Source organism: Mugil cephalus, chromosome 10 (genome assembly GCF_022458985.1).
Source record: "Mugil cephalus isolate CIBA_MC_2020 chromosome 10, CIBA_Mcephalus_1.1, whole genome shotgun sequence".
Classification (NCBI taxonomy): Eukaryota; Metazoa; Chordata; class Actinopteri; order Mugiliformes; family Mugilidae; genus Mugil; species Mugil cephalus.
This window is the reverse complement of record NC_061779.1, coordinates 22125977-22153266: the sequence shown is the minus strand read 5'-3', so window position 1 is coordinate 22153266 and position 27290 is coordinate 22125977. Positions and strand designations below refer to the sequence as shown.

Below are 27290 nucleotides of genomic sequence, written 5' to 3'. Positions count from 1 at the left end.
ACATGCCCTCAGCGTAAGTCTTGCTGCATCAGTGACCAAAGCGCTGCTATGGCTGTTTATATTATGTCTCGAATTGTATGCTCTTCTTAAATGACGGGCTCGTGACTGATGAAGTCACTCTCGGAGCTTCAAAGGGGATGCCTCGGCCCGTGACGTCGCTCGCGCTGCTTCGGATGTCAGCGGAGTCCGGTCAGGGACAGACAACAGAAGAAGAGGAGGAGGAGGAGGAGGAGGCCAACTGAATACGGACACGCTGGACCGACAACTGCCTATCTGTAAGTGGACCGTTTACTCCCTTTTTCCCACGTACCCCTTAGACACGTTTAAACTGGAGACAGATATTTTAAATGAGTTTTAGAAAAGCGGTTGCCATAGTTCACTTTGTAAACAGAGAGCTCTGGTAAGACTTTATTCACCGTCCACTTACTTCGTAGGCAACATGACGGCGCTATAAGACAGTACATGCAAGTTTTTCCTATCTCTGCGGAGACGTTTAGCGCAGGTGTTAAGAGTTTAAGGAGGAGAAACTGCTTCTATAAAAAAATAATAATAATGTAGCAACTGTATTTTTTGGCGACGGAGCTGTGAGGAACCATATGCCATAAATTCAATCTACAGTAGTCTATAAACAAAACAATGCACAAAAATGTAATATTTAAATTGTCAAAGTATTTTTTTCTGATACTATATCGCAAACCAATGCGATATAGTTTTCGCGATTAAAAATGCATTTATTTATAACAGTAGCCACACTATTGCTTAATGTTCACGTTGTGAAGTCGAAGTAAGAAAAACAACTTCGAACTCTTTTCGTGTAAAAGTTTGACCAACCTTTATAAACAGATAAATATGCAAATGAATAGTACACTCCTATAGTGTCTAAATTCTCCTTTTATGTAGGCCTACTATTGGTGCTGGATTGCCCTTTACACTGTAGTAGTTTCATTTTTTGTCTAATTAATTCAATTACACTTTTTTTTTTAAATGACAAAAAATATTTTTCTGCTTGTATTTATTTTTCAATATTAACATGAACTACTTCTACTGCTTCTGTAACGTCCGGAGGACTTGAGGACGTATTATTTTATTTTATTTGTTTATTTATTTTTCTTATTTTTTTCCTGTCTACGCTTCAGCACAGACAGCATCATGCTGACTCTACGGCGCCCCCTCCTGGACATCTGCTTGTACCTGCTGCTACCCGCTGGTGAGGGCAGGATCCTGGGCTACAACAATGGCTTTCACTACCAGGACATAAGCAACGGAAACGGAAACGGAGAGAGTAGGTGCTCTGTGTGTCTGTGCGTACGTGTAAGGGGAGACTATTTAGGATTTGCGTGTGTTTGTTGCACATTTTAGACACAGACCACCTGCGTGCATCGTGTGTACATCACAACACAGCTGATTGTATGTGACCCAGATGTGGGAAGAGGGCTGTAATTCACGGGGCTCAGGAAGTCAACTAGTGTCATCAAAACAAACACTGCTAGTGAACTATGTGGATTTACTTCAAATGAATGAAACTTTGGTGAATAGTGTAAATAGATTAGATTAGATTAGATAGATTATTTATCCCATGTTTTTCATGTCACCACAAGAGTTTTAGAAACACAGGGGTGTTTTGCCAGTGTGTGAATAAGCCAAATTGTGGTTTGCTAGCTCCACAGACATTACAGAAAACAAACAAAACATTTAAGTACAAGCGCATAGAAAGTTTGTGGAAACACTAATTTGCCTATTGTCAAAGCTTCAGTCCAAAGTCCATCTATCAACATCCTTCCTGGGTTCCTGTTGCTATGATACAGAATAATATCTTCATTATTAGTATACCTAGTATATATGAACAGAACAAAGAGCAGATGTTAAATGTTGTGTATAGTATAGTAACTTATCACAGGGAAATCACATCAAAACACCAGTTTGGCACTAAGTTTCTGCACAGCAGGAATTAAAGGCACACACCTGGGACACTTACCTTGGGTCTTGAGATAAGTCTCCCTGGTTGGAACGGTGGTGTCCTGACCAAGCTTAGGGTCAGCTGGTTGCTGCTGTTGGGCGTTCCCTGAGTGTCTATGTTTTTTTAGTTTCTGTGGCTGTAGTTTTGGTGGTGTGTCTCTAGCACTGGCCTGACCCCTGTTTGTGCTTTTTCGTCCGGTTCACCGTGCTGACGGGAAAAGGAAGGGACAAAAGTAAATTTGAATTTTCAAATACACAAACCTTTTCACAATAACATTTTCAACTACAGTGTAGACCAAGTGATCAGCATGATTCAAGAGAGACTGTCTCTTGGAAATTATTTGCAGCTACTCTTGGCTTCCTAGCCTCACAGCTAATGATGAGTACAGACTACTGCCACCTGCGGCAGTGTGGAGATTTATTCCTTTCACACAAGTGCACCTACGTGCTAGCTGGCCATTAGCAGTAGATGTGTAGTGTTCAAGTGAAACGTATTGTCCAGACACAGGTGACGTGAGATAACGTCCTAGTGGGCCTTTGTGTTTGGTGATGTCGGTTGGGTGAGTCCGTACCTTAATATAATCTCTTCCGAGCATAAATGCAGTGAACTAAACTATGATTCCACTATTCACGTTTCACTAACAAATGTTATATTTCTGATGCTTTGTACCTTTCCTAGTCTATTTCAACGGAGTTCGTCTCTTTGTGGAGTCACCCCAGTCCTCAGTGTCAGCCACCAGGGGCAGCAGTGTCACCCTTCCCTGTCACTACCACTATGAGCCTGAACTGGCCACACCACGGAGGACCCGTGTCAAATGGTCCTGGTTACCTGCCAACACCGTCACTACAACTGTTCCCCCTGAGGCCTTCACCAGGGAAACGGAGGTTATGGTCGCCATGGGCAACCGTCACCGCAGCTATGGCAACTTCCAGGGCCGCGTGCGCCTGCGACGTTCTGCGCCTGGGGACATGTCTCTAGTGATCAATGAGCTGCAACTCAATGACACGGGCAGATATCGCTGTGAAGTGATCGACGGTCTGGAAGATGAGAGTGTGACGGTGGAGCTGGAGCTGCGGGGTGAGATGTGTTTGTGTTGTGTAAGGATTTTTAAAAAGGTTTCTGAGTCTGTTGCCCTCAGCTTGAGTCAGGTTCTGTGCAGTAACATTTAAAATGACAATATGAAAATTACTGATGAGACAGATCACTGCAGCGGCCAGAGATGTCAGCTGAAAACTTTTGGGATCATCCTGTCCTGCCACAAGTAGAAAAGCACATGGCTCAGAAGGGGCTCAGAGACAATTATAGGTGCGGGCAGCATCAACATACCGTGTCACTAGTCTGCCTTGCTGTTGGTTAGTTCCAGTCATGATGGCGCAACTAAAAAACATTATTATTAAAGACAAAACAAACAAAAAATAAATTAAATAATTTGAATCTGTTCCTGAATTAACTCTTGACGAACTATTAACTAACTAACCCACTCCCAAATCACATTTCTCCACATGTACCACCTTTAACTGTAAAATCTTTAAAAGACTTGACATGAATGCTGCTTCTAATTGCAAGCAAGGAAAATGAATACGAATTTTATATCATGTTTGATAAAATATTACAAAACTTTACCAAAGTGGTTTGATAAATTCTGTGAGTTCAGTGAGAGTGTGCAGGCAGCTTGCTTGTGTCTGTCAGTCTGTTTTGAAGTTCTCCTGCTGGCACTTGCTCAGAACTAAACATTAGGCAATTTAGCATTTAGCAGGTAAACAACCAGAGCTGTTAGAGAACAAAACACAGAGCTGGGGCAGAGTGGATATTGGTCTTATTGACCAAGTTGCCAGAAATGCAAAAACTAACTAGTTACTGTTCGCTGTTTCCTATCCATATTTTTACACCAACGTACTGCAGGAACTACAGTGAACAACACAAAAACATGTAAACATTACAGTGGAGTACGTTTACCTGGACTGTACTGAATTGTATGACTTTCAAACACTGCTCTTCTACTTGTCTTCCACGTACAGGTGTGGTGTTCCCCTACTACTCTCAGAAAGGTCGCTACCGTTTTAACTTCTTTGGGGCCCACCAAGCGTGCCAGGATCAGGATGCCACTCTGGCTACATTCGAGCAGCTCTTCACAGCGTGGGAGGAAGGGCTAGACTGGTGTAATGCCGGCTGGTTGGCTGATGGCACCGTGCAGTATCCTATTACAACCCCCCGTGACGGCTGTGGGGGGGCAGATTTAGACCCCGGTTTGCGCAACTACGGTCAACGGCATCGCCTCCTCCACCACTATGATGCTTTCTGCTTCTCGCCTTCTGTCAAAGGTCAGTAAGAGCATGTAACAGTTTTGCAGATGCACATGTCTCAGTGCATTAAATTATCTCTAATAAATATTATGTCCTGCCTCAGGGACTGTGTACTTCTTAAATCACCAAACCCAGCTCAACTTCACTGAAGCAGTCCGAGCTTGTGTGAATGATGGAGGTGAAATTGCCAAAGTGGGCCAGATGTACGCTGCATGGAGGCTGATGGGACTGGACCGGTGCGACGCGGGCTGGTTGGCTGATGGAAGTGTCCGTTATCCTATCACAAAGGCGCGCGCTAACTGTGGTCCATCAGAACCAGGCGTCCGTAGCTTTGGTTTCCTCCCACCCTATCTGAAATTTGGTGTCTACTGTTATCGGTAGATGATCACAGTCAACACGAGACAGAAACAAACTATTCAAGGGGTAAGCATTAGCTGTAGCCTGGTGGACAATTAGCAGTTAGACAGTTTATGAGCTATTTTAAAAAGTGACATTGTCTGGTTTAATCACACTCTACCTACATAAGACCAGTGTCTCCTTACTGAACTTAACTACTAGTCAGCAACTGTTAAACTGAGCTCCTCTAGCATGTGATGCCACTTTTCTTGACAAAATGTGAACATGGTTAATATCTCATTCCAAAACTCTGGACATGATTATGCTGCTTTGAGAACTTTCACTCTCCTCTGAAGCTTTCCAGCTTATTTTGGAAGCTGTCCATAGGAATTCACAGCAGTATTACTGCGAAACAGACATGTGACAGTTAGTTGTTTAATGGGGTCGTTCATCCGTTCAGACCATCAGGTTTTTCTGCCTCAAGTTGCAAAAAAACATTTCGATATGTTCCCGACAGTGTCATGTTGAAAAAGTGTTAAAAAAACTTGTCTCAAAGTTGGAATCGTTTACATCAAGTTTTCAAATTATTTCACCTTAGGAGACAAACCCATATCTTAAAAACAGCACCAGACCAAAAGTACATAAAATGATGTGGAAAGGTGTTACTATTGATATAACTGTTGGCCATACAGTGTATAGTGTCCCACGTTCATCCTGCAGAATGAGACATCACGCCAGGATTTGTGCTTGGATTCAGTTATATGAGCTGCAGACTTGTGCAGACAGGTTGTGTTTTTGTGTATTTCTTTCCTTCAATTCATTAATTGCTCTCCAATGATCTAATCTGTATTTATTCAACAATTTCCCTTTTCAGCCGTCTCTTCCAAACAGCAGCAAACATTTAAGCATTCAGTCACGGTAGCTTCATACTGCAACCACAGACCTTTGTGCTTTTCCAAAGGGCACCATGATGGTGAGGGAGTGGAGAAATGTTTCTCATTATTTCACTCTCAGATTCCTCTCGGAGGTCCACAGATTTTCATCTCGTGATTCTCTGCTCGCTGACTGTAGGTTGTTTCCCCCTGCTTCTGTCGTTTTGTTAATGTGAAATGTATTACGTATCCCACTCAATAAAATATAATGTGTCTCTTTTTTTTTTTTGTTTGCCCTGTTTTGGACAGAGCAAGAGTTTTGAGTGGTTCTCTGTATTGTGATGTTTAAACTACTTTATCTACATTCATTGTGTTGCATTACACTCGTGTACTTATTTCTCGCTGTCTATGCATTTGTAATTTTTTTCTACAAATCAATAAAAACACATCAGTAAATACATTTTCATTTCAGGTACATGCCTTAAAAAAACTATAATTCAAACTTCCGAGTTCCAGCAAATCGTCCAGTTTGAAAACCCACTCTCCTGACATTTAGTCTGGAACCGGAAATCTGTGCCAACCCTTCATCACATTCAGACATTTTCACAGCAGACATGTTGACATGTTGTGGCTGGTGTAACTGATAACATGAATAATGGCTGCTTTCCATTTAAATGTTACAAATCAACTATTGGACTCCGCTGCCACCCATTGCTGAAGATGTACTTTCTGAGCAGACAGTAAATCTCCCTAAAGATAGTTGTGGGAAGAACGTTTAGGGTCTGCACAGATGATCTGAAGGAATGGGATCTACATGGCATACCACTGCACTACGTCTACCAGCAGCCTCAAAGGAAGAGCTGTGCATGATTGAAACAAGCCACTCCTGCAGCTGTGGGTGAGTCAAACCTGTTATTACTTCACAAGAAGCACCCTCACACACAGCCTTCAGCAGCCAGTTGTATGTTTGCTGCTTCACCCCCTCTTTTTTTCATTGAATATTAATGAATTATGTTTTACTTAAGTAAAGGCAAACATTAAGATTGTGTAGCCATACCAATGCCCATGTGTGGCTTTCCAACATTAGATACACGGGATTGTGTGGATGAAAGTTGAAACAGCGAGTCCAGTTTCCTCCATTTTTCGCGTATGGAGGAAACTCCATATATACCCACAACCTGGCTGACTGAGAATCTTCACAGACCAGTATGAAGACACACCTTTGGCAGAACCCTGTTTGCCTGTGGTCTTGTTCGCAACTGCCATTTCTGTAAAAAAAAGTCGTTTCCACCACAATTTTCCAACCATATTTTGCCAAATACAGTTGGTCCTGTGACAATATTAGTCCTGTGTGAACTGGCATTTCAGAGATTTGGGGTATTTCTAAATATTTTTTAAGTGCTTTTCTTCTGCTTCTTTCTTACTTGAGTTTTATGTCGACGCGTTGGTAACTGTAAGTAAAAGTTTTGCCAGTATGTTGGGTCTAAGTCCAGGAGGTTGATGTTACTGCACAGCCTGCCGTTTCAAGTTTCACCCACTCTGCTTTGACATGTGTGTTGACATTCATGCATGCTTACAGGTAACGACTACTAGGTGCTGACATGCTCTTGCTGAGAGATTATGGTTGCCAAGAGCCTCTTGGTAATTATAATGCACTTAGCATCATGCTAAGGTTAGCACCATAGCACAAATAACAACCAAAACAATGCTCTGAAAATGGTTTTCATTTGAAGATGCCTACATCATAATAATATTAAACATAAAATGCTGAAAGAGCTAAGCTTCTGTAAACCCTGATTATTACACTGATCAAACAAACGGGAGCTGTGGTCAGACGTACACAGATGAGGAGTAGGAAAATGTAGTGACCTGTTGGTGATGCTACATAAAAAGTCTGCCGACGCTCTATCTTTGGGATTCTGTGAATGTCTGGAACCAAAATCATTTTTCAGTTTAATACTTGCTGAGATGCATATGTCATGGAATCATGAGTGAGCAATAGATACTGTCATAGCTACAAATTCTATGTGGAACAGAATCTGTCTGTTTCCACATCACACCTCTGGACATTGGTCCAGCACTGGTTTCCAAACCAAGTTGTGATTTCCAAAATGCTACTGGCATGATGTGTGATGTAATGTGAGCACAGAGAAACTTTTAGATAAACCATTGACCAGAAGGGAGTTCAGATATACAATATCTATATTTCTTTTAATATAATGTGTTGGTAAGGTTTTTGCCTTTAATTACTGGATTTGCACCACTGAAATACTTTCTCTGGGTTTGTTCAGTGAATTTCTTATTTGTCGAGTGCCACAAACCACGACTGCTAGGAACGCTCACAAGTTGGCGATACAGTTTCCCTCACTGTTCAAACAGGAATGCCAGGCTAGAGAGGGGAGATGGGTTACGGACCCCGTACAAAACGGCCACTGTATGTAAAGCTAACACGCGCCACTCTGTCTGGGCACGATGCTCTTTTAGATGAGTGGAGTCAAACACGTAGCTACACCCTCCTGCATCCGGGTGTGCACAGAAGTCCTAGTGATTACATCGCCGGCAGGTTTTATAAACGCGTCCTATTTACACCTGCTCGCCAAACACGAGTGGACACACACACCCATGCATGTTTAAATGCGTATCTTTGTGAGGACATTCATTGACATAATGCATTCCCTAGCTCCCTGCCCTAAACATAACCATCACAGCTGAGTGCCGCACCCCAACGCTTTCTATGAACCTGATTCTAAACGTAACCCTTAACTGTAAACAGCCGTTCACGTTCCCAAAATGTCCGCATTTTACCAACATGTGCCCGCTCTGATGGTCGAAAACCCAAACAAAGAGTACATGCACATACACACACACGTTGCATGTCTGCACAGACTGCCACATACACCGTAGATTACACGTATGTACAGTGTGACTGAAAGGACAAATGCACCCCAGATGCATATAAACATGCCGCCGCACACAACCTAATTTACACCCAGAGCTCTCCCTGCAGGATCCACACACACACACTCACACACATACAGAGCTGATCTGTTTACAGCGACTGCAGTGATGAAGGTAGTCGCTGTAGAGGCCAATGAAGGAGCTATTTATTGTGTGTTTTTTCCCAGTTGAGTTCCACAGGAAGCTACAAAACAAACTAAATGCCAGGTTTGTGCCTTTGGCTCCGAAGGGTTTACCTCAAATTTAACTACTCCAGGGGAAGATGTTTCCTGAGAGCGACAGAAAATATTATGTGATTTTAATCAGTTGAATATCATGAGATGCAAAGGACCCCTTTACGTTTCAGTGTCAGTGACGCTCTATGGGTTGGAGAGCAATACATTTACACACTTTTCTTTCATTCATTTCACAGAGACAGAGGATTCCAAGTTTTATTTGGTGTACAGCACAGTACAGCATATCGTTTGTTCACATCAGGATTCAGGATTTGAACAAACCACAACAGAAGTGATGTCTGTGTGGGACAATACTCATATTTTGCTTTATTTGTTAAAAGATATTTCAGTTTTTGTTGAAGGTTCAGCAAATCACAATTCACATCCGCCCTTATTCCTAGTTCCCTGATCTTCAGCTGTCATCCACATGATCCCCTAGATGTTGCTTTCATGTTGAGAATATTCCAGGCCACATCCAAATGGACTGAATTCATATTTTTTTTATTTGCACACATTGTACAAATTGTAGAGCAACCTGGGCATTTTGCTTTGTGGTATTGTGAGGCTTGCTCCTTTCCTGTAGCAGTTTGCTGAATTGTGTGTATGTTCATGAGAAACAGAGATCTTTCTGTAAGAGGTCAGATATGGGCATTTGTCTGTATTTTCACAGAGTTAAATCAAATTTTGACCCTAAAAGGTCATCGTCAGCATTTTTTTATAGTCGCTCTTCTCCAAAACCTTCCCTGCTTCCAGTTCTCAGGTATTTAATAAGCACATTCTGCCAATAAAACTCTGATGTACAGGCAGGAACCTCCACACACATGCCCGAGGCTCTGATTAAATAATTAGCTTGCATCTTCTCTACAGTTGCTGTCAAATCAGGCATGTCCATAAGTATATTTTTTTCCCAGCTAATGAAACTAACACAGGTTGACGATGAAATAATCAAACAATTAAATTGTCTGACAGATCCTGCTGTTCAGAGATTTGTAGTGAGAATTATTTACAGGAGGAAACTCGTCACACGGCGTACGCTGAACCTTACAGATCCATGACTTCTCAAGAGCCAACCTTGACAACACCAACCACCGTTTGTTGTCATGGTTCGCTATTGAGAAGTGACAATAGAAACTCCAACCTGCATCTCTTAGACCATTGTATAACCCAATGACAGTGAGGTGGAGTTGAATGAGAAGCCAGCTGGTTTCTTTGTCACGTGTCAGCTACAGATGAGGATTTGTACAATATAAGTAAAGTGCACTGAATTCCAATGATCACAAGTGACTGAAGACCTAAAAGTGCACGAGTGCTGACAGTTTTAACCCAGGTTTGTTGCACTTTAGTAGTTTCTTGAGCTTGGATTTTTATTCATCATCAAATGGAACACCTCGTTTCAGTATATCTGACACCAAGATGTCGTAGCACAGTGGATGTCAAACCTGTGGCAAGAGGTTATGGCGAGATCATTTAATTTTTAGAGCTTGAGAGATATTTTATTGGATCATGGAACATATTTCTTTTGTACCAGTGTGTTAGCGCAACCATTGTTCTCTTCACATTTAAGGCACTGGGATATGTTTGTAAGCCTCAAGGCTTCTTGTAATAATTCAAATGAAACAATCATACCGTCTCCTGTACTGCTGTTGCAACCAAAACATTTGCCTACAATGTAAGAAACCATTTGTTTCACCAGTCTGAAGCACACAGATGTTATCCTTTGAGCCTAAGACCAAATAATAATAATAAAAAATGCTAAAACAAATACCGCAATGTAGCAAAGGTCTATTTTAAACAATGTGTTTGACAAAACAATTTTTACTGTTTTGGACCATTTATGTCACCCTTCAGCCTCTTATATCATTGTTAGTTGTGTCTACCTTACCTTGTGTGCAATGTTGGCAATATCAAAGTATGTATTCGTATCATATCATTTCAAATACTGGCTATATATTAAATGATATCAATTCAAAGGGAAACCTGCCTTCAGAAGGTACAGGGTGACACTCAAAGATCCAAAACATCAGTCAATCACACTATCACTGTCTAAATGAATTTTAGTGTGTGTATATACATGGCAGGGGATGCTATCTTTTTAGTCGGGCATTTGCATTGATGTCCACGGTTCTTTACAAGAGGGGTCCTTTGTGGCTCTCTGTTGTATGTCCTTTCAGTCCTGCTCAGAGCCGTTTCCTCTGCCCCTGCTGGCTGCTGACTCCTTTACTTCTTCTCCTGAGGGACCTTTTGTGTAGCCTGTTACTGTTGGTGCCGGCTGGGGGGAGAAACGGTATGCATACTGATGACATCATGTAAACAGGAGTTGCCAAGAGACTTATAAACTGCTGTGGAGTGAGTAGTGTGGCTAAAGGATCTGTTCCAGAAGCTGCCATGGTTTCTTCATCCGTAAAGAGCTTATAGGAGGTGCATTTTATGCCTATGAAGATATTCCACCTCCATACTCTGATACTGACTTTCACACACTTTGTCATTTATGTCCCATTTGTTTCAAGGTTTAAACCATCTGCATGGGTCTGGGCTTACCATTTCATGATCATGAATGGATTTAGAGCAAGTACAAGGGACTTAAAGGTATCATCTGGCCCTGTTCCGACCTGGTAGTAACATGTGTCCCAAATGATCTAACCACAAGTAAACAGTTTTAAATATGTGATTTGATCCCGGTTTGGTTTCTAGTGCAAATAAACACAGCCATCCTCTTGGGCATAGTAGACTGCTGCAGTTTCAGAACCATGAATGTGCTGTTTGTTGTGTGTGCACTTAAACATGTGGACGTGGTACAAATTGTGGAACTTGATGAGTTGTGAGACTCATTATTAGCGATTTTTTCTGCCCTGACATACCTGCACAAAGAGAGAAAGCAGCTGCTCTCTAAAAAAAAAAAAACACTTCTGCCTGCAGATCGCTAAACATCATATAGACAAGCCAAAAGACTACTGGGAAATGTTTTGTCAACAGACAAGGCCAAAGTAGAATTGTTTGAATCTATGAGAGTCATCATATTTGGAGATGACACTGAATTCCAGCATCAGAACCTCATCCCATCCATGTAACATGGTGGAGGTAATGCGTGGACCCACCAACATCTCAGAACTAAAGTGATTCTGTACTGCAGAATGGGATAAAAGTAGCTGTAGACGACCAATCAGCAGTTACTGGAAACGTTTAGTTGCTGTAATTGCTGTATGAGGGGGCTGTGTCAGACACAAGGGTGTTCTCACTTTTGCAACTTGAAGATATGTAAAAATTAATCATTTTCTTGAAAAAAGAAATGCCGAAGGATAATATTTCTGTTTCATTTGTTTGATCGGGTTCCCATGGTCTACTGTCGGGAATTCTATTGAAATCTGTTGATATTTAAAGTAATTTTTATACAGAAATGTTGAAAATTCCAAGTAGCCCTTGGTCCTTAAATGTCATAATAGTAAACATCAGGGCTTTGTCAAAAATCTGTCCTATTTAATTTCTTTTCTAGTCACTGGTGTTCTTGACTTGTGCTGCTGTAGCATTTGAATTCCCCAATGGCAAAAAAAAGGTATTATCTTAGCTTCTCTTAAACACAATTTTAAATTGGGCATTTATACAATATATTTCACAATTCCCTTGTGAGCCTCACCTTCTGTACATTCCACTTGTGGCTCTTCCCACTGTCCATTTGACATACAGCGTATGACAGGCAGGTGGCGCTGTGTGTAGCCTGCATCACACTGGTAGCGGACTATGGAGTTGACTGGGTAGCGCTCTTTGCTGCTGCCCATAGGCCGACCATGTTCCACCTCAGGGGGAGCTCCACACATGACTTAATAATAAAATGATAAAAAAAAATATTAAATTAAATTCCAGATTGCTATAAATATTCTTTTAACAATATTAAATGATTTGTTTCTGCCATAGTTTGGTTTTAAAATGCTAATCCAAAGGCAGAAATACATCTTCTGCCTTTCTTTGCCACAGCCACAATCAAACATTTGACCAGTCAGATATAATCTATCGTGTTGCCATTTGGTGGAACTGTGACGTCTACAAGTGGCGTGAATTCAGCAATGAGTTAGAGGCTGATTGAGGTGCACTAGTCATGTCACTGACTAACATTCTCAAGTCTCAATACAGGTTTTTAGTAATCAAACTGTATGTTACACGTACAGCCCAGCAAGCTTACCAGGTCCAATCTTGCAGGTGAAGGGAAGGTAGTAGTTGCAAGGCACATCATTCCACTGTCCACCCTCATGCCAGATCATCACCACACAATCTTCTCCAGAGTTGAAGTAATTATCTGGCTGGTTGGGCCTCCAGTTCTCAAAGTTCTAGCAGAGAATTATAAAAAACTGTAATTAGAAATGGAAAAAAGGGCCAGTTCTTAGATCTATTGAGCTACAGATGGTGCCTACTACTGTTTACAACTGAACTTACCACAGGACTGCCATCTGTCCAGCGGAACTCATTACTCACATCCTTGTCATTAAGTCCAATCCACTGGTAGTCGTAACCATTGGCTGTATAGCAATAAAGAAGAGAACACATCTTGACAAAAAAAAAACGAAACATGCCATCCATAACTTACACTGCCTGAGTTTGACGTGTCCTGTTAATGGCAGATTGCTATCCAACACTCAAACAACTACTCACAGTTGATGAACTGCTGCTCCTCCTGGGAGCTGATGCTGACCAGGTGGGCGTTCAGCTCCTGACAGCGTTGCTCTGCCCCAGACCAGGTGTCTCTCTCAGCAAAGTGGAGGTAACAACTGCCCATAAACTCCAACCAGCCCTCGGCACAACCCTGCCCAGCTACACATTTTGAACACAAATTTTAAGTATGGATAAAAGACTTTTATTCTAGTCCATTTCAAGATTTTTAGCTTGGCACATGGCATGTACATGGCAGCTTATGTACAGTATACCCTAGAAGTCTATTAGAAATGCAAACACATAAACCACATACCTTGTGCTACTGCAGGCTGCTCCACAACAGCAGGAATTGCTATTGACACTGATGGTGCTGTAGTTTGGCTGGGGTAGCTTGGGTCTGGAGTCACTACATAAACCTCAGTCGGCCTTTCAGGAGAAGCTCCACTTCCAATGAGATGCTTCAAAGTGCCACTAAATTCATAGTGGATCCCTGACCCACTTCCGCTTACCTCCACCACACCCCGGCCATGTTCAGGATGGCGTATCACGGTCGGCAACTTCGCTTCTATCAACTCTTCATCTGTTATGTAGATGACCTCACCATGATGCTGAAATGAGTCTCCAGAGGCAGAGCCAGAGCTGCTGCCTGAACCACTAAACAGAAAACCACTGGGTAAGCCACTGTGGAATCCTGATCCAAAGGGTTGATACCCAGACGCCTCTTGCTCTCCAGACAGCTGGACTGTCAGGTCAACACCGCTGTGGTCAACAGATATAATGCCAGAAAACTCTGCTGAGCCTGACCCAGACATTTCCCCTGATCCAGACAAAAAGCCTCCACTTGTATCGATTCCACTTAGCTCCTGCTCAGTTGAAGTTTGGTCAATTTTTGAAACATCCACATCTTCTTCTTCCACCATAATAATTGTCAAGTCTTCACCACTACCACTGATATCACCACTGCCACTGATAAAACCTGATCCTGATATACCAAAGCCAGAGTACTGTCTGTCAAACCCTTCACCCGACCCAGACCCAGATCCAAATCCAGATGCAGATCCAGATCCAGATCCAGATTCAAATCCAAATCCAGATACAGCTCCAGATCCAAATCCAGATACAGCTCCAGATCCAAATCCAGATGCAGATCCAGATCCAGATCCAGATTCAAATCCAGATGTAGATCCAGATCCAAATTCAGATGGAGGTCCAGTTGCAGATCCAGATGCACTACCCGGCTCTCCAGAAGTGAAGATGATAGCACTCCCCCCCCCTGCCTCCTCTGAACCTCCAGAGGCAGACTCGTCTCCAGAGGAGACATCAGTGGGTCCGATGAATGTGACTTCTTGGCCAGAACCAGATGTATCACCACTGGTGCTGGAGGTACCAGACTCTCCAGAGATCACCCCGCTGGCTGAATGGTCGGCTGAACCAGAGCCTGATGCATCAACTGGCACTGGAGGTAAAATTGATTTTACTGTGGGATGTAATAAGAATCCAGATGTGAGCACATTAAATACTCTGATACAGAAAGTTATCTATGTATATTTAAATGTAATTAAGTATTATCATGACTTCCTAAAGTGTAACTATTGGCTTTATTCTTGAAGTAGTCAGGTCTGAAGCCATAAATGGTAATATAATATATAGTATATAATTAATGTAATACATGTCTTAGGTGGAGGTGATGATATCAAATCACTTTTATATAAAAAAATATACCCATTTATATTAACATCAATGTTATTATATTTATATACCCATACCCATTTTGCAAGCCATTAACAACATTTGTTAGTCAGTTTTGATTGTCAGTTGATTTGGTCAAGCAGAATTACCTGTGGGAGCAGCTTGCTGATTTATGATGGACGTCTCTTTAATAATTTCGGTTTCAGTAATATTCCCACTGGTTTCTGTTTCATTGTAGCCTACAGTAGCTGTTTCTGCTACAAACAAACAAGACAAAATATACGCTGCAACATTAACAACACAAATGTCTGCATTTAGGCACTGTATAGAACAAACTGATTATTGTTAAATTGGGAAACTGTCCTCTTTACAAAGAATCTAAATCCGCATATATGTGTTGTTGGTAACAAAATAAATTAACAAACTTTTGCGTTTGCTTTTATTTAAGAGGACAAGTTTCCTGTCTTACCGGTGGGAGCAAAGCCATCGACTGTGACTGTCGTTTTGGTGATAGCAACCTCAGTCACTATTGTCAGATTTACACTGGTTTCATTGTCAGCATCAATGGTGGGAATTTCAGCTGAAAAAATATAAAAAGAATTACCAGACTCAAAACTTACTGTTTTAATTTTTAAAAATTTTCAAGCAATAATTCTAAAGATCATACAATATGTGCACTTTCATCACTCAAATCATTAGTTGCAGTCAAGTTGAGCTCCTCTTCAATCTTCACATCCTGGAGACGAACCCCTTGTGGTACACATACCTCTGTTAAATCTGAGGTTGTATTTTCTAATGTTGTATCAGATGCACTTAAGTCATTTAGGTGAGTGTCATATAGCAACCAGGGAACCCATTGGTTATTGTGTAATGATAATAAGTCCCTTGGGAAGAGGCCAATGGTTTGGGACTCCCACACTGACTGTTTGCTCCAACCAGATCTGCCAATACTACTCAGTACTACTCAGTCCAGTTCCTCCCTTCAGTGGGGGGTTATCCCCCAGTCCAATCTAACAAACTCTGTCAAAGAGTAGATTGAACGGGGGCCCTGGGGAGGTTTGGGGAGTTTTGTCAATACACAATACTCATAGACTTAATGGAGTTTATGATAAAACAAGTGAAAGTAGCCATCTCCTACCTTTAAAACAGAAGGCATCATAGCGGGAGTGCTCATCAGGGAATCCTGTCTGGTTGGGGAAAGCGTAGATGATTTGTACCCCCACCTGGCCACCGCCACAGTGAAACCTGGGAGTTGTGATGGGATAGCGGACGCTGCGGTCCATCAGCCACCCGGGACGGCACTTGTCAAGTCCTTGATTCCAGGCGGCATACAGCTCCCCTGGGGTGGCCAGTGTGGTGTTGAGTTTCTGACAGTGCTGCACAGCTTCCTCATAGGAGAAACTGTCATAATCGCTGGTGAAGAAGACCTCGCCTGACGGACAGAATAATGTTCAAACTTAGATTTCTTTAAATACTATTACCCTGATCACTGTGGTGAACCACAGAACTGGATGACGTTCATCTTCTCACCTCTCAGACGTTCAACATAACAAAATACATCGTATTGTTCACTTGCTGGTCTTAAGCCATAGGATCTGACTCCTGGGAGATGTGGCAGATTACCAGCACAGTTTTCTCTGGGTGACACTATGGGATACCTGGGCATAAAAGAGAGTGTCAGTACAATGCCTTAAGGATTTTATAGTTTATAACATTGATTGTGCATTTGAAACATATTCTTCTCAGCTGTGGAGAGTTTTTGGTTTATTTTACGTCATTATTAGGGCTATAGTATTATCCTATGAATCATATAAAGGTAGATCAGCTCAGTGCAGACCATGGTAATCACAGTGCATAAATTGATATATTGGAGAGCTCACCGGACAGTTTGGTCCCGCAGCCAGCCGGCGTCACATTGATGTAGACCTTTCTCAAAAGCTGCCTGCAGTTGTTGGGCACTGGCAATGACTGCCCCAATATTCTGGCAAGCTTGCTGAGCCTCTGAAAAGGTTAGTGTATACCGACCAGTAATGGGTCGGTAGTGGAACACCACGCCTGGGACATGAGAAGGAGGGAAGACAGACAGTATCGTCTTATTGTATATTACAGTCATTTATTTTGATCTTTAGTGCTCTCCCCAGTTTCCGTTCATTGTAATGTTCTACATTTAGTCTTATAGTTTTGGGAAAAATGTGTTGCTGAGTGTTTTGTTATTGATCAAACACAAAAAAAAAAAGACTCACCGGTGGGGCCCATTGGTGCATCAGTGTCGGTCAGGCCAGGTTCACGTATCACAGGAGTGATGGGTCGTGGAGAGATAGTTTCTATTCCTCCAGAGTTGATCTCTTTAGCCACAGTTGGAGTGATGAGCCCTGGGTATCCAGTAGAAGGTGTAAGATGGACAATGTCTGGGAAAGGGGTGGTCATCATAGGTACTACACCTTCATCGTCACCATCTAGAGACAGGAGAGATGTTTTGGCATTAGTAGTACACACAAATGTAATATCTATCTATCTATCTATCTATCTATCTATCTATCTATCTATCTATCTATCTATCTATCTATCTATCTATCTATCTATCTATCTATCTGTCTGTCTGTCTGTCTGTCTGTCTGTCTGTCTGTCTGTCTGTCTGTCTGTCTGTCTGTCTATCTATCTATCTAAGAACTCACCTTGGTAGCAGATGGCATCATAGTGAGAGTCTGGGTAAGGGTATCCCGTCTGGTTGGGGAACAGGTAAACGGTTCTTACTCCCAGGAGTCCCCCTCCACACTGGGGCCTGGCGATGTTGATGGGGTAGCGTACACTCCTGTCTGCCAGCCAGCCAGCATTACACACATCCATGCCACCCTTCCAGGCAAGGTAAAGCTCTCCGGTAGTGGCGAGCCTGGCGCCCAGTTTGGCACACTGATCTCCGGCTTCATAGAAGGTAAACTTTCCAACAGACATGGAGTAGAAGACTCTGCCTGGGAGGAGAGAGGATTAGAGAGCAAATGAAAACAGTGCGATGTGAAAGTACACTGTTGTGTTTAATGCTCTAGAGCAGTGATTCTCAATTGGTGGGTCGCAGGCCTCTTTTCAATGGGTTGCGGGCCTCATCGATGCACTCTCCCTAACAGCAGGTGGCAGCAGGTGGCCGGTGACACCCACCATTTCACACCATGGAAGAAGATGTGTAAAGTTTGTTTACATCTACATAGACTGATGATTGATGACATGGCTTTTCTTATATTGACGACAGTAGAGGACAGAAACCTCAGTGTGTTTTGTGGTGGTGGTCTTCAAAGCACAATATTTTTCAGTATTTACCTACTGATAAGGTAATCACAAGAAAAGTTAATTTTGTATACTTGAATCATTTTGAATTGCACTTTTTGTTTAATTTATTTTGTTTGTGCATAAAAAGAACTGCTACTTCAGCTAAACCTACCTCAGAGTTTATATATATATATGTATGTATGTATATATGTATGTTTATGTTTGTGCATGAAAGCTCTGTTGACACTGTTCAAAAAAGGCTGAAGCTAGTGAAGTGATGAGTTTTAATTCAAATGCAGCTAACTGAGTGTAAAAGGTTTATCATTACATTTGTTTTTTGCGATATTATATTCTACTATCTCAGGCTCGAACTGCAGAATATTTCTATTCAATAACTTCAAGAAGTTAAAAGTTTTCTTTGATTTGGATCACAGCTTGTCATTAAGGGGTGATCGTGCATCCAGGAGCAAGACCAGTTGAGAACCACTGCTCCAGACGGTCTTGTGTCGGTGAGGTTGGCTGTCACTAGAGGTCTTGTTAAATGAGCGTACCTGACAGCTTCTCAGCAAAACAATACACGTCGTAGGTCTCGTTGACATCTCTCACGCCATAGGTTCTTACGCCAGGAAAGTTTTCCTTGTCTCCATAGCAACGCTCACGGGGTTCATGGATGGGGTACCTTGACAGGACAAGCTCGATTTCAGTCACCACATGATTAGTGATTAGTGACTATTTTGATGGACTAAATAAGCTAAGCCACCAATGGTTTGGCTTAGCATAAAAACAAAAAACATAGGAACAGTTAGCCAGACTTTGTCCAAAGTTAATATCCGATGTCTATTTCTGTCTTCATTTATCTGTAGAAAAGCTGAAAAATAATTTGGCTCAATGGAAATTCAAAATGACTTTGTGTGTGATATGGTGTTTGACATTTCAACATATTTTCAGCATTTCAGCATGTATCCAGTATTCTACATCTTGATTAGTGTGATTGGTACCTGACAGTCTGATCAGAGAGCCATCCAGCGTCACACTGGTGGTATCCATCATCGTAAGCAGCCTGGAGCTGGGCTGGAGTAGCAATGGTGGCGCTGTTCTGGATACAGGCTGCCTTGGCCTTCTCAAATGTCAGGGTGTAGCGGGTGGAGATGGCACGGTAGTGGAACACAATACCTGTAAGACACAAGTTGTTTTTAATGAGTAACAGAATGTAATGGTGCCCACTGCTGGTCACTGATAACTTTGCTTATTAGAGTTTCCAGTTTGACAGAACTGAAAGTTCAGCTTTTATACAGTAATGAACTAAATGAAATGAAATTGTTAACGTTTCGTCCGTTGTCTCGTACCCTGAACCTGGATATTCACAGAGTCATAGTTGTCCTCGATGCCGTGCATCACTTCACAGCGGTAGAAGCCAGAATCTTTGGACCTCAGCTCTGTGATTTGCATGGTGGCATCAATGGGCACCTGAGGATAGTTGACCATCGTCACTCTGTCCATATACTCTGCCTCCACGTGAACTTTCCCTTGCGATGCCACCAGGATCGTGGTCACTTTCTCCTTGGTGACGAACGCCCATTTGATGCGGTGAGAGAGCGGGGCGATGGTCGGGGCTCCGGGGTCGTTGACGGTGTTGTCCTGGAAGTAACACGGCACCACTACCTTGCCCCCCAACAGAGGACGGAGAGGCATCTCCACAGGGATGCTGACACGTAGCGTGCCATCCATGTCTGTGGGAAAAGACAGGTCAGTGTTGATTTTTTATGTATTAATGAGGGTCACAACATTTACAGCAGGACATTACTGACTACGCAGCATTGTGATAGAGGGAAACATGGCAGCGGAACTCAAGGAAAGTGCATTTTTATTCTGAGCAAAAACTGGTTGTCTTCATTTTTTTCTACACCCACATTGCTAGACTAGAAAAGATTTCTAAAGTGACTGTGCACGGCACTCTAAAACACTTTGTGTAAACTGGATCAGTTCCAAACAAAGCACTATCAGACAGACCGAAACTATCCACCTATCTACCTACAGAAGATCATTACCTCAAGCTTTATACAGATACACAACTTTCTAAAAATAATAAAATAAAATAAAGAAAAGGCTCTCTCATTGTGTCTCATGAGTAGTGTATCTTAACCACACAGATATACACATGAGGAGACAGAAGTCAATGAGGATGGGCTAAGACATGCCAGCGTTTAACAACTACCATTGAAGGGCTGACGTCACAACAAGTTCTTTGAATTGTTGTCAGATCCTGCTGGGATAATATGTGGCATCCAAGCCCACTCTAGCCTGAAGACATCATGAAATTTGTGCATGTTTTTCAACTTCCCACTCAAAACTAAACTAGAATATAGTGTCAGACTTTTATGGCTTTTGCAGTCACTTTCCAGTCTTACTGAATAAGTGAAAAGGGAATGAAACTATCGTTAAAGTCTAGGTATCCGAATGGTACATGAACATACGTGATTAGCTTTGTTTGTTTTTTTTGTGCACAAAATAAAATGAAAAAAACTGACTAGTGCTTCCATTATATTCATTGTCATCAAATGGATTGTTGATTGACGTGTCATCAACAAAATGCCATCTGAGGAAACTAAATTGCAACAGCTGCCATGGCCACTTACCATCCTGGTCTCCTAACGATATTGTCGCCGAGATGAGGGGCAAGGACACGCAAAGTAGAAGCAGAGGGGTCATCATTGCCTGAAAAACACATTGGAATCACGTTTGTGTTGACAAAATGATCAATAAATGTAAAATAAAATTAGTTTGAACTAGCTGAATATGGATTTTAAGTTTGTTAGGCTTTTTCAAGTCTTACATCAGTTTCTGATCATGTCTGATAAAATTAGACTGCATGTATGAGTGAGCGAACAGTGACAGGGACGTTAGGAGGAATGAGTGGGGGTATTTATTTGCTACAATTTCCTCAGACTCAACATTCCAACACGTGTTTTCCTAACTCCTGTACAGGTCCATATTGCACGTTATCCGGGAAATGTAGTGCGTGTGGTTACAGCATCAGCCTCAATGGTAAAAATGAAGAAAATGTCAAGAGTCTTTAGTATCACTCAGATATGCTTTCTGAAGAAATAAAGCCCCTCTGTGTCTGGACACAGGAAATGTGTTAAGTGCTGAAAGACGTTCAGGCAAAACTGAGTCACTCTGGTCAAAACACTTTTCCATTTGTTAAAAATGTCTGGCTTTAATAGGCTCTTGAATGAAATCTATTCCGTATAGGTAAATCTGTACCATCCACATTGTGCGTGTTAGTTAAATGACACAAGAAATAGGAGGGATTGTTTCCCTGATGTATCCATCAAGGCAAAATCTGTCCGGTTCTTTGCTTCATGATCTAACAGCTGTTTGTAAATGTTATTTAGTGTGCTAAACTAACATGCTGTAAAACTAGGCTGTTAGCATTGTCATCGTGAGCATGTTAACAAACTGATATGACGTTGGAATTTAGTTTAATAGGAACAGCTGCTGTTTTCTGTGAACTTTCGTCCATGCCCAGTGCCAGTGAATCATAAAACACAGCTCCTACTGTACATATATGTAGCTTCTGCGGTTATTTTTATTCACAAAAGCCAAACAAAATAACAGTAACTGGCACCCTGAGTTCAAAAACATCAGCGTCCGCTATCACAAACTAACATCCGTCAAACCCCGGTTACCGCATTGCTTGTTTTTTTCTTCAACTTTCCACTGCTGTGACGTACAGCCCAGTCAAACACAAGAATCCATTGCGAGTCCCAACTGTAACCTCATTGTGCTGCATTCACAAGTCTCGGGACATGCTGAGGAACGCTCCCAGTCCACTCCAAGCGGCCACAGAGAGTCATTAAGAACCAGTGAACCTGAAGCTCACAGCCACAACGCATTTGCCGTTGCTCACCAGATAATGGCAGTGTGGTGCAAAGACACCAAAATAATCCGGAGTATATCGGGATGTCTACTGTATGTGAGTGAGTGTGTGTTTGTGTGTTTGTGTGCGGGCTGCTGGCATTCTCAGAGTTCCTTCCAGCAGAGTTCCTTCCAGCACATACAGTACAGTAGGACTAATATTTGCCCTGCTGTCTAAGATCTGTCTGGGAGTGAATATTGGCACTGTCTGGTAGGAAACACAAAATATCACAGTATGTGCGGCCAGATGGACAAATCTGCCCCGAGGCATAACTCTGCGATGCTCAGTTCATACCCGAAGCTTCTTTTCACTGACATGTTGCAACTGTTATTTTTGGCATTTTTTGATGAGTGACCCCTGACCTCTGGCCTTATCTGGCTTTTCCTGTTATTGTCAGGCTCTATAATTTTTTTTAGTGTTTCTTAAATATTTTTGCACTCAAATTCTCATGCTGAGGTAGATTTCATTTCTAGCAACATCTTTGAATTAGTTTCGACTTTATGACGCTGCTTGTGCATTGCGCTGCAAGAATAAAATGAGATGAACCCAGACCCGCTTTTTGATCACTGAAAGTTTTTAAACCGAAAACTTTGCATCCTACTGCGGCTGCATGCTAGCTGTCTTGCCATATGAAATGCATAGTATGCTGTGTATCTTAAATAAGGAGAAATAGTTGTTTCTTCCTAATTTAACTTCTTCTAACTTCTAATCTCTGAAGTGATGCAGAGGTGTGTCAGTGCATGTTAGCACCGTTGTTGGGTGTGGTTGCAGAAGATGCCCACTGCAGTCAGAACACTGAGACACTTGGAGATATCAGCTGAAACATTTTGTTACCTGTAAAATGTTCTGCTTAAAAGTGCCAAATTTTATGTTTTGTACATGGAGTAACAGTGTCATGCATATGTCATCCTTCCAGTCAACTCAGGCAGCCATGATCAAACCATCCTCACTCTCTCACAATGAGTTAAAACAGAGATCACCAGCAAAACTCTCAAAACTTGCCCAATTTCTCCGGCCAAGTCGTCTGAAACACGTTCCTCTTTACTGCCTGCCACCCAGTCACTGAGCAGATCATCTGCTCCCCTTAAAGGCATCATTTAAACTGCGGCTCCTGCGTTTGTGAGCAAACCCTCGCCAGGCCAGGTCAAACCTATCCGCCCTCCCTCTCCACAGTGTGGCCATTGAGTCGGTGGGGTGGATGCTGCTCCCCCGTTTGGCTGCTGTGGTATGTTCTGCTCCCAGCTGAGGTGGAGGGCAATAAGGGCCCGGTCTGTTCCAGCAACGGACGGGGGCGGGGCCTCAGGGGGTGCGACCCTGCCAAGGTAAACATGTGGCGGGCATCCAGAGAAGCCCCCACCCCCACCCCTACCCCTACCCTCAACACCACCACGTTCCCCTCCACCCACTCTCCGCTAGCCCTCCAGAGTCCCTCAGCAGCAGAACAGAGTCCACATTGATATGTATGCACACAGAGGAACACAGACCGACACTCATAGATCACCAGGGGGATGTGTGGGAGCGCACGTCTGATGCCCCTGGTAAAGAAAACCCACCGGGAGTGTGTGTACATGTGTCACTACTGACACACACTGTAAGGCCTGTGTCTGAGAACACACACTGAGTCTTGTACAGTGAAATTGGTGGAGGGCAAAAATTCATATTCACAGGTGGATTATATAGCACATGCACACACGCTCAGAAGTCCGAGATCAAACGCTGGCACAAGTGTCATGTGAACGACAGTTAATCAGTGCCCGTGTCAAATTTATATACACACACCCACGTTGGGGACTGAAATGAGAATATCCCACTTCTCAATGGCAAGGCTGCTCTAAACAATAGGAAGTGCAATCATGTTTTTTTTTTTTTCTGTAACTGAACCCTTTGTCAATACTTTTTTTCATTTAGATATCCGAGAATTACAGTTCACACCATTCACCCATGCCGCCTTATGTAACCATAGTAACAAGATGTCGCTCTACAACAGTAATTTCCAGTATTGTCCTAGTAAAGCTCCTTTCCCAGTGATCGAACGCCAATAACCAAATACTGAGTGGACCAGTTCCCAGTCCAGGGTTTTCAGTCCAGATAAAATGCTTCCTCTCCTTCCCATTCAAGACCACAAAGACTCAAGGCTCCCTCATGGAAACGAAGCACTTGGTTTCAACCCAACTCTGACTCTACATTGATTAGTTTCTGATCGGCAGCGAGACGTCGGCGTGCAAGGTGAACAGATTGAGCTCAGCCAATGACAAATGGTCGAATAGTGTGGGAGCGCATTTTAACGTCTTCTTCAATGTGTTTTATTTTTCCCGGATCTATATCTGTGTCGAAACTCCTCTGGGGGGGTTGGCCAGATAAACATGATTACAGGATGGGAGAGCTGACGGAAACGTTTCTGTCACAGGCTACTAAATTATTTTTTCAGACACTCCTCCGATCTTTGCTCATGAAACATTGGATAATGGTGCGCTTTAAGAGCTCTGACAATAGTTTTAGAAACAAACCATGGAAAATAAATAGTTTTTTTGATAGATTTGAGACGTTGCTTGGCTTTAATTTATGATCACTGTATATAAGATGTGATGGGACAACTTCATGAACCACAGCCAAGAGGAGAGCTGACTTTTTTTTGGATCAGTGTTCTAGTATGTAGTAACACGCAAAGTCCTTTTCATAATATCTGATTCCATCCAGCGCTAATGAAATACACTTTAGAGAAATAACACATATAATCAATAATCACAATAAAAACTGTTAACCCTTCACGTCAACTCAGCAAATCTCAGAAACTACACCAGCAAATACATCTAAAGTCACCTCTACAAAGACCGTAACATTCTGTCATTTCTTTTAGTTACAGTTTAAAGTCCCTGGAAATCGAACAAGTGACAAAAAAAAGTTACCTTTGGTTGGATTCTGAGTACCTGAATCAATACCTGTCCCTCAAGCAGAGAGGAAGAAGCCTTAAGGTGTCCCCTGAAACCTCCTCACACACAATATTCCCCGTTACCGTCTCCACTGGTGAGTTGTAAAACGTACCGTTGATGCTGCAACGCTCCCAGTGCCAGCGACTCCAGGGGCCTCTCACTCCTGCCTGTGTAGGAGTGCAGAAAGAAGCTCTATTCACACTCCACCACACATTTAGATGTTGGAAAGAGAGAGAGAGAGAGAGAGAGGGAGAGGGAGGGAGAGGAAAAGGGAGGGATGGACAGAGACGCGGTGCTCTCCTGCCAGCTGGTGAGGTCATAGAAGCGGCCTTGAATGTCAAACCTGAACCTGCGCTGAAATCGCACCGAATCTGCAAAGGAGGACACTTGCTGCTTCCGGCGCACGTGCTGCCTTCAATTAAACCCTCACATAATACATCGGGTGGAAAATAGCTTTCACAAACAGCGTTTACATCTGAAATGCTGTTTGTGAAAGAAATAGTGTAACCAAAATAAAATCTAAGCTACTTTGATTAAACTTGGGGGTCAGAAGTAGATATGATGAATGGTTGATTCCCTCGTCTTTCGGCTGTAGCCCACAGAGGCAAGGTGAGATTTTGGATGTTTTCCAGTGATTTCAAACCCGTTAACTTCAGTGGCAAAACAGCCTCAGATTTTGGTGATGCCACCAACTGCTATTGGTCTACCAGTGTGCACATTTTAAAGTTAATTTTATGTTACGCTGAAGCGAGCTGAACCTCGTGAAGTCTTCTCTTCGTTTTAGATTTGGATAGTGATATGGAGAGTATACTTCACTAGTTTGGTGAAACTCAGCCCTTTTTATAGCGCTGAGCTACCTCGTGCTATCTCCGATGGACTTGTTCTGTTTTTGTAGCTTAAGGATGGCCTGTTCTTTGGAGCACATGCTGTATTTTGGCTCTCATCCACACTTGAGATCCAACTACTGACCTTGATCTTAATTATTGTGGAATAAATAATCAAAGAATGTCCTGTAACTGCCCATAAAAGAGTTTCTGAGTGAAGTCTAGCTGCGATTCAAACCCCTTTCCTCCAGTCTGGATGTGAATGCACTCAAATTAAAGCTTTACACGTTCAGCCCATTTTGATTATGTAACCGTAACTGTGACTTGAATACGACACTGACACAAAAACTGTGCCACAGTCTAAAAATACAAATGTTAATTCTAATCATACTGTATATCACGTTTCTTTCTCAAATGTGCTTTACAGAACACAATAAGCAAACACGCAATCTCACACAGGTTAAAACAAAAAACGTGAAAGTAAGCTGTCATGTGAATTTATAAAAAAAATAGTAAAATACAAACTCGTGTTTGTGCACGAGCATATGTCTGCCCAGTATATGCTGTGTCTGCCGCCAGTGTCTGTGTGCGTTCAGTAAAGTCAAACATGCTAATGTTGGCCTGAGGTTGAGAGGGCGTGGCTCCCGTTCAACTCCCAACGAACGTTATTCAGAGGTGTAAATACTGGCTGTGTGCTCCCTGCACTCACTGACGCACGCTTGCCATCGACATCCTCAAAGGAGAAATGTATTAACAGCTGATTTGCTCTAATTCTGGGCTCATTTACAGACCGTGTGTTTGCTCAGCAGAGGCACACAGATGAAATAGAAGCATCAGGTTATACTCGCGATCACTCACGTCAATCAGCTGCCGTATCTGAAAGAGCAGCACAGAAATGTGGACGCCTCAAAATATCCGTTTACTAGTTTTATGCTGTAGCTTTTTTTGCACGGAGAAAGTTTGCCTGGTCACACGTGTTATTTATAGCTTTTGAATCGACCATCTTTAACACATTTACAGTTACACAGCTGCAAAAGAAACTGTTTTCCACGTCAGCACTTAACGGCGATTTCAGGTTTGTCTTGCCAGTGCGCTGCCCCAATGTTCATACGTTATAAAAAACCGTTAGTGACTAAAAAAAAATCTATCACAGGTACCAAGAAGAAAACCTCTTGAATGTAATGAGAAATGTGTGTTCATTCAGAACAGTACTGTACATTGTTACATGGAAAATCCCCCTAATAACCACAAAGAAACTCATATTTTCTGTTGCCGTGTTGCCAGGCAGGCTTTTCTTGATTTGTGAGTATGAATTCATCTCTCTCGAGGTAAGGAGGAGACTGCTGCTGAGCCACACAATGCAGTTATGAAAGATTTTCATTTTC

At 42.4% G+C, this 27290-nt stretch overlaps 2 protein-coding genes across 4 annotated transcripts; one reads left to right on the top strand and one right to left on the bottom strand.

The window, feature by feature from the left end:
* The first annotated feature begins 185 nt into the window (after positions 1-185).
* hapln3 (hyaluronan and proteoglycan link protein 3) lies at positions 186-5928 on the top strand. Of its 2 annotated transcripts, none has more exons than XM_047595355.1 (5): positions 186-275; positions 1142-1282; positions 2636-3034; positions 3976-4278; positions 4364-5928. In XM_047595355.1, exons 2-5 carry the CDS (start codon positions 1150-1152, stop codon positions 4639-4641), a joined length of 1113 nt encoding a protein of 370 aa, XP_047451311.1. In that variant the 5' UTR covers positions 186-275; positions 1142-1149; the 3' UTR covers positions 4642-5928. The 2 variants fall into 2 exon arrangements, with proteins under 2 accessions (XP_047451311.1, XP_047451310.1); XM_047595354.1 differs by having other exon boundaries at positions 198-275; positions 1137-1282.
* Positions 5929-8843: 2915 nt separating this feature from the next.
* Positions 8844-25301, bottom strand: acanb (aggrecan b). 2 transcript variants are annotated; one of them, XM_047597308.1, is made up of 18 exons: positions 25194-25301; positions 20869-20947; positions 19579-19962; positions 19231-19405; positions 18784-18911; positions 17647-17940; positions 17215-17427; positions 16852-17026; positions 16502-16629; positions 16110-16403; positions 15441-15551; positions 15121-15228; positions 13596-14759; positions 13283-13441; positions 13067-13149; positions 12816-12960; positions 12273-12455; positions 8844-10910 (listed from the first exon to the last, which is right to left on the bottom strand). In XM_047597308.1, the coding sequence occupies exons 2-18, from the start codon at positions 20942-20944 to the stop codon at positions 10819-10821; spliced, it is 3912 nt and encodes a 1303-aa protein (XP_047453264.1). In that variant the 5' UTR covers positions 20945-20947; positions 25194-25301; the 3' UTR covers positions 8844-10818. The 2 variants fall into 2 exon arrangements, with proteins under 2 accessions (XP_047453264.1, XP_047453265.1); XM_047597309.1 differs by having other exon boundaries at positions 25058-25205.
* Positions 25302-27290: the final 1989 nt, after the last annotated feature.

Excerpts from the sequence above, each read along its gene's own strand:
- acanb (XM_047597308.1), bottom strand. The coding sequence starts at position 20,944 with ATGATGACCCCTCTGCTTCTACTTTGCGTGTCCTTGCCCCTCATCTCG. Across the intron at positions 18,912-19,230 it reads CTCTCTGATCAGACTGTCAG|GTACCCCATCCATGAACCCC; the intron begins GTACCAATCACA and ends TGTCCTGTCAAG. Across the intron at positions 17,027-17,214 it reads TGCACCAATGGGCCCCACCG|GCGTGGTGTTCCACTACCGA; the intron begins GTGAGTCTTTTT and ends CTCATGTCCCAG.
- hapln3 (XM_047595355.1), top strand. The coding sequence starts at position 1,150 with ATGCTGACTCTACGGCGCCCCCTCCTGGACATCTGCTTGTACCTGCTG. Across the intron at positions 3,035-3,975 it reads GGTGGAGCTGGAGCTGCGGG|GTGTGGTGTTCCCCTACTAC; the intron begins GTGAGATGTGTT and ends TTCCACGTACAG. Across the intron at positions 4,279-4,363 it reads CTTCTCGCCTTCTGTCAAAG|GGACTGTGTACTTCTTAAAT; the intron begins GTCAGTAAGAGC and ends GTCCTGCCTCAG.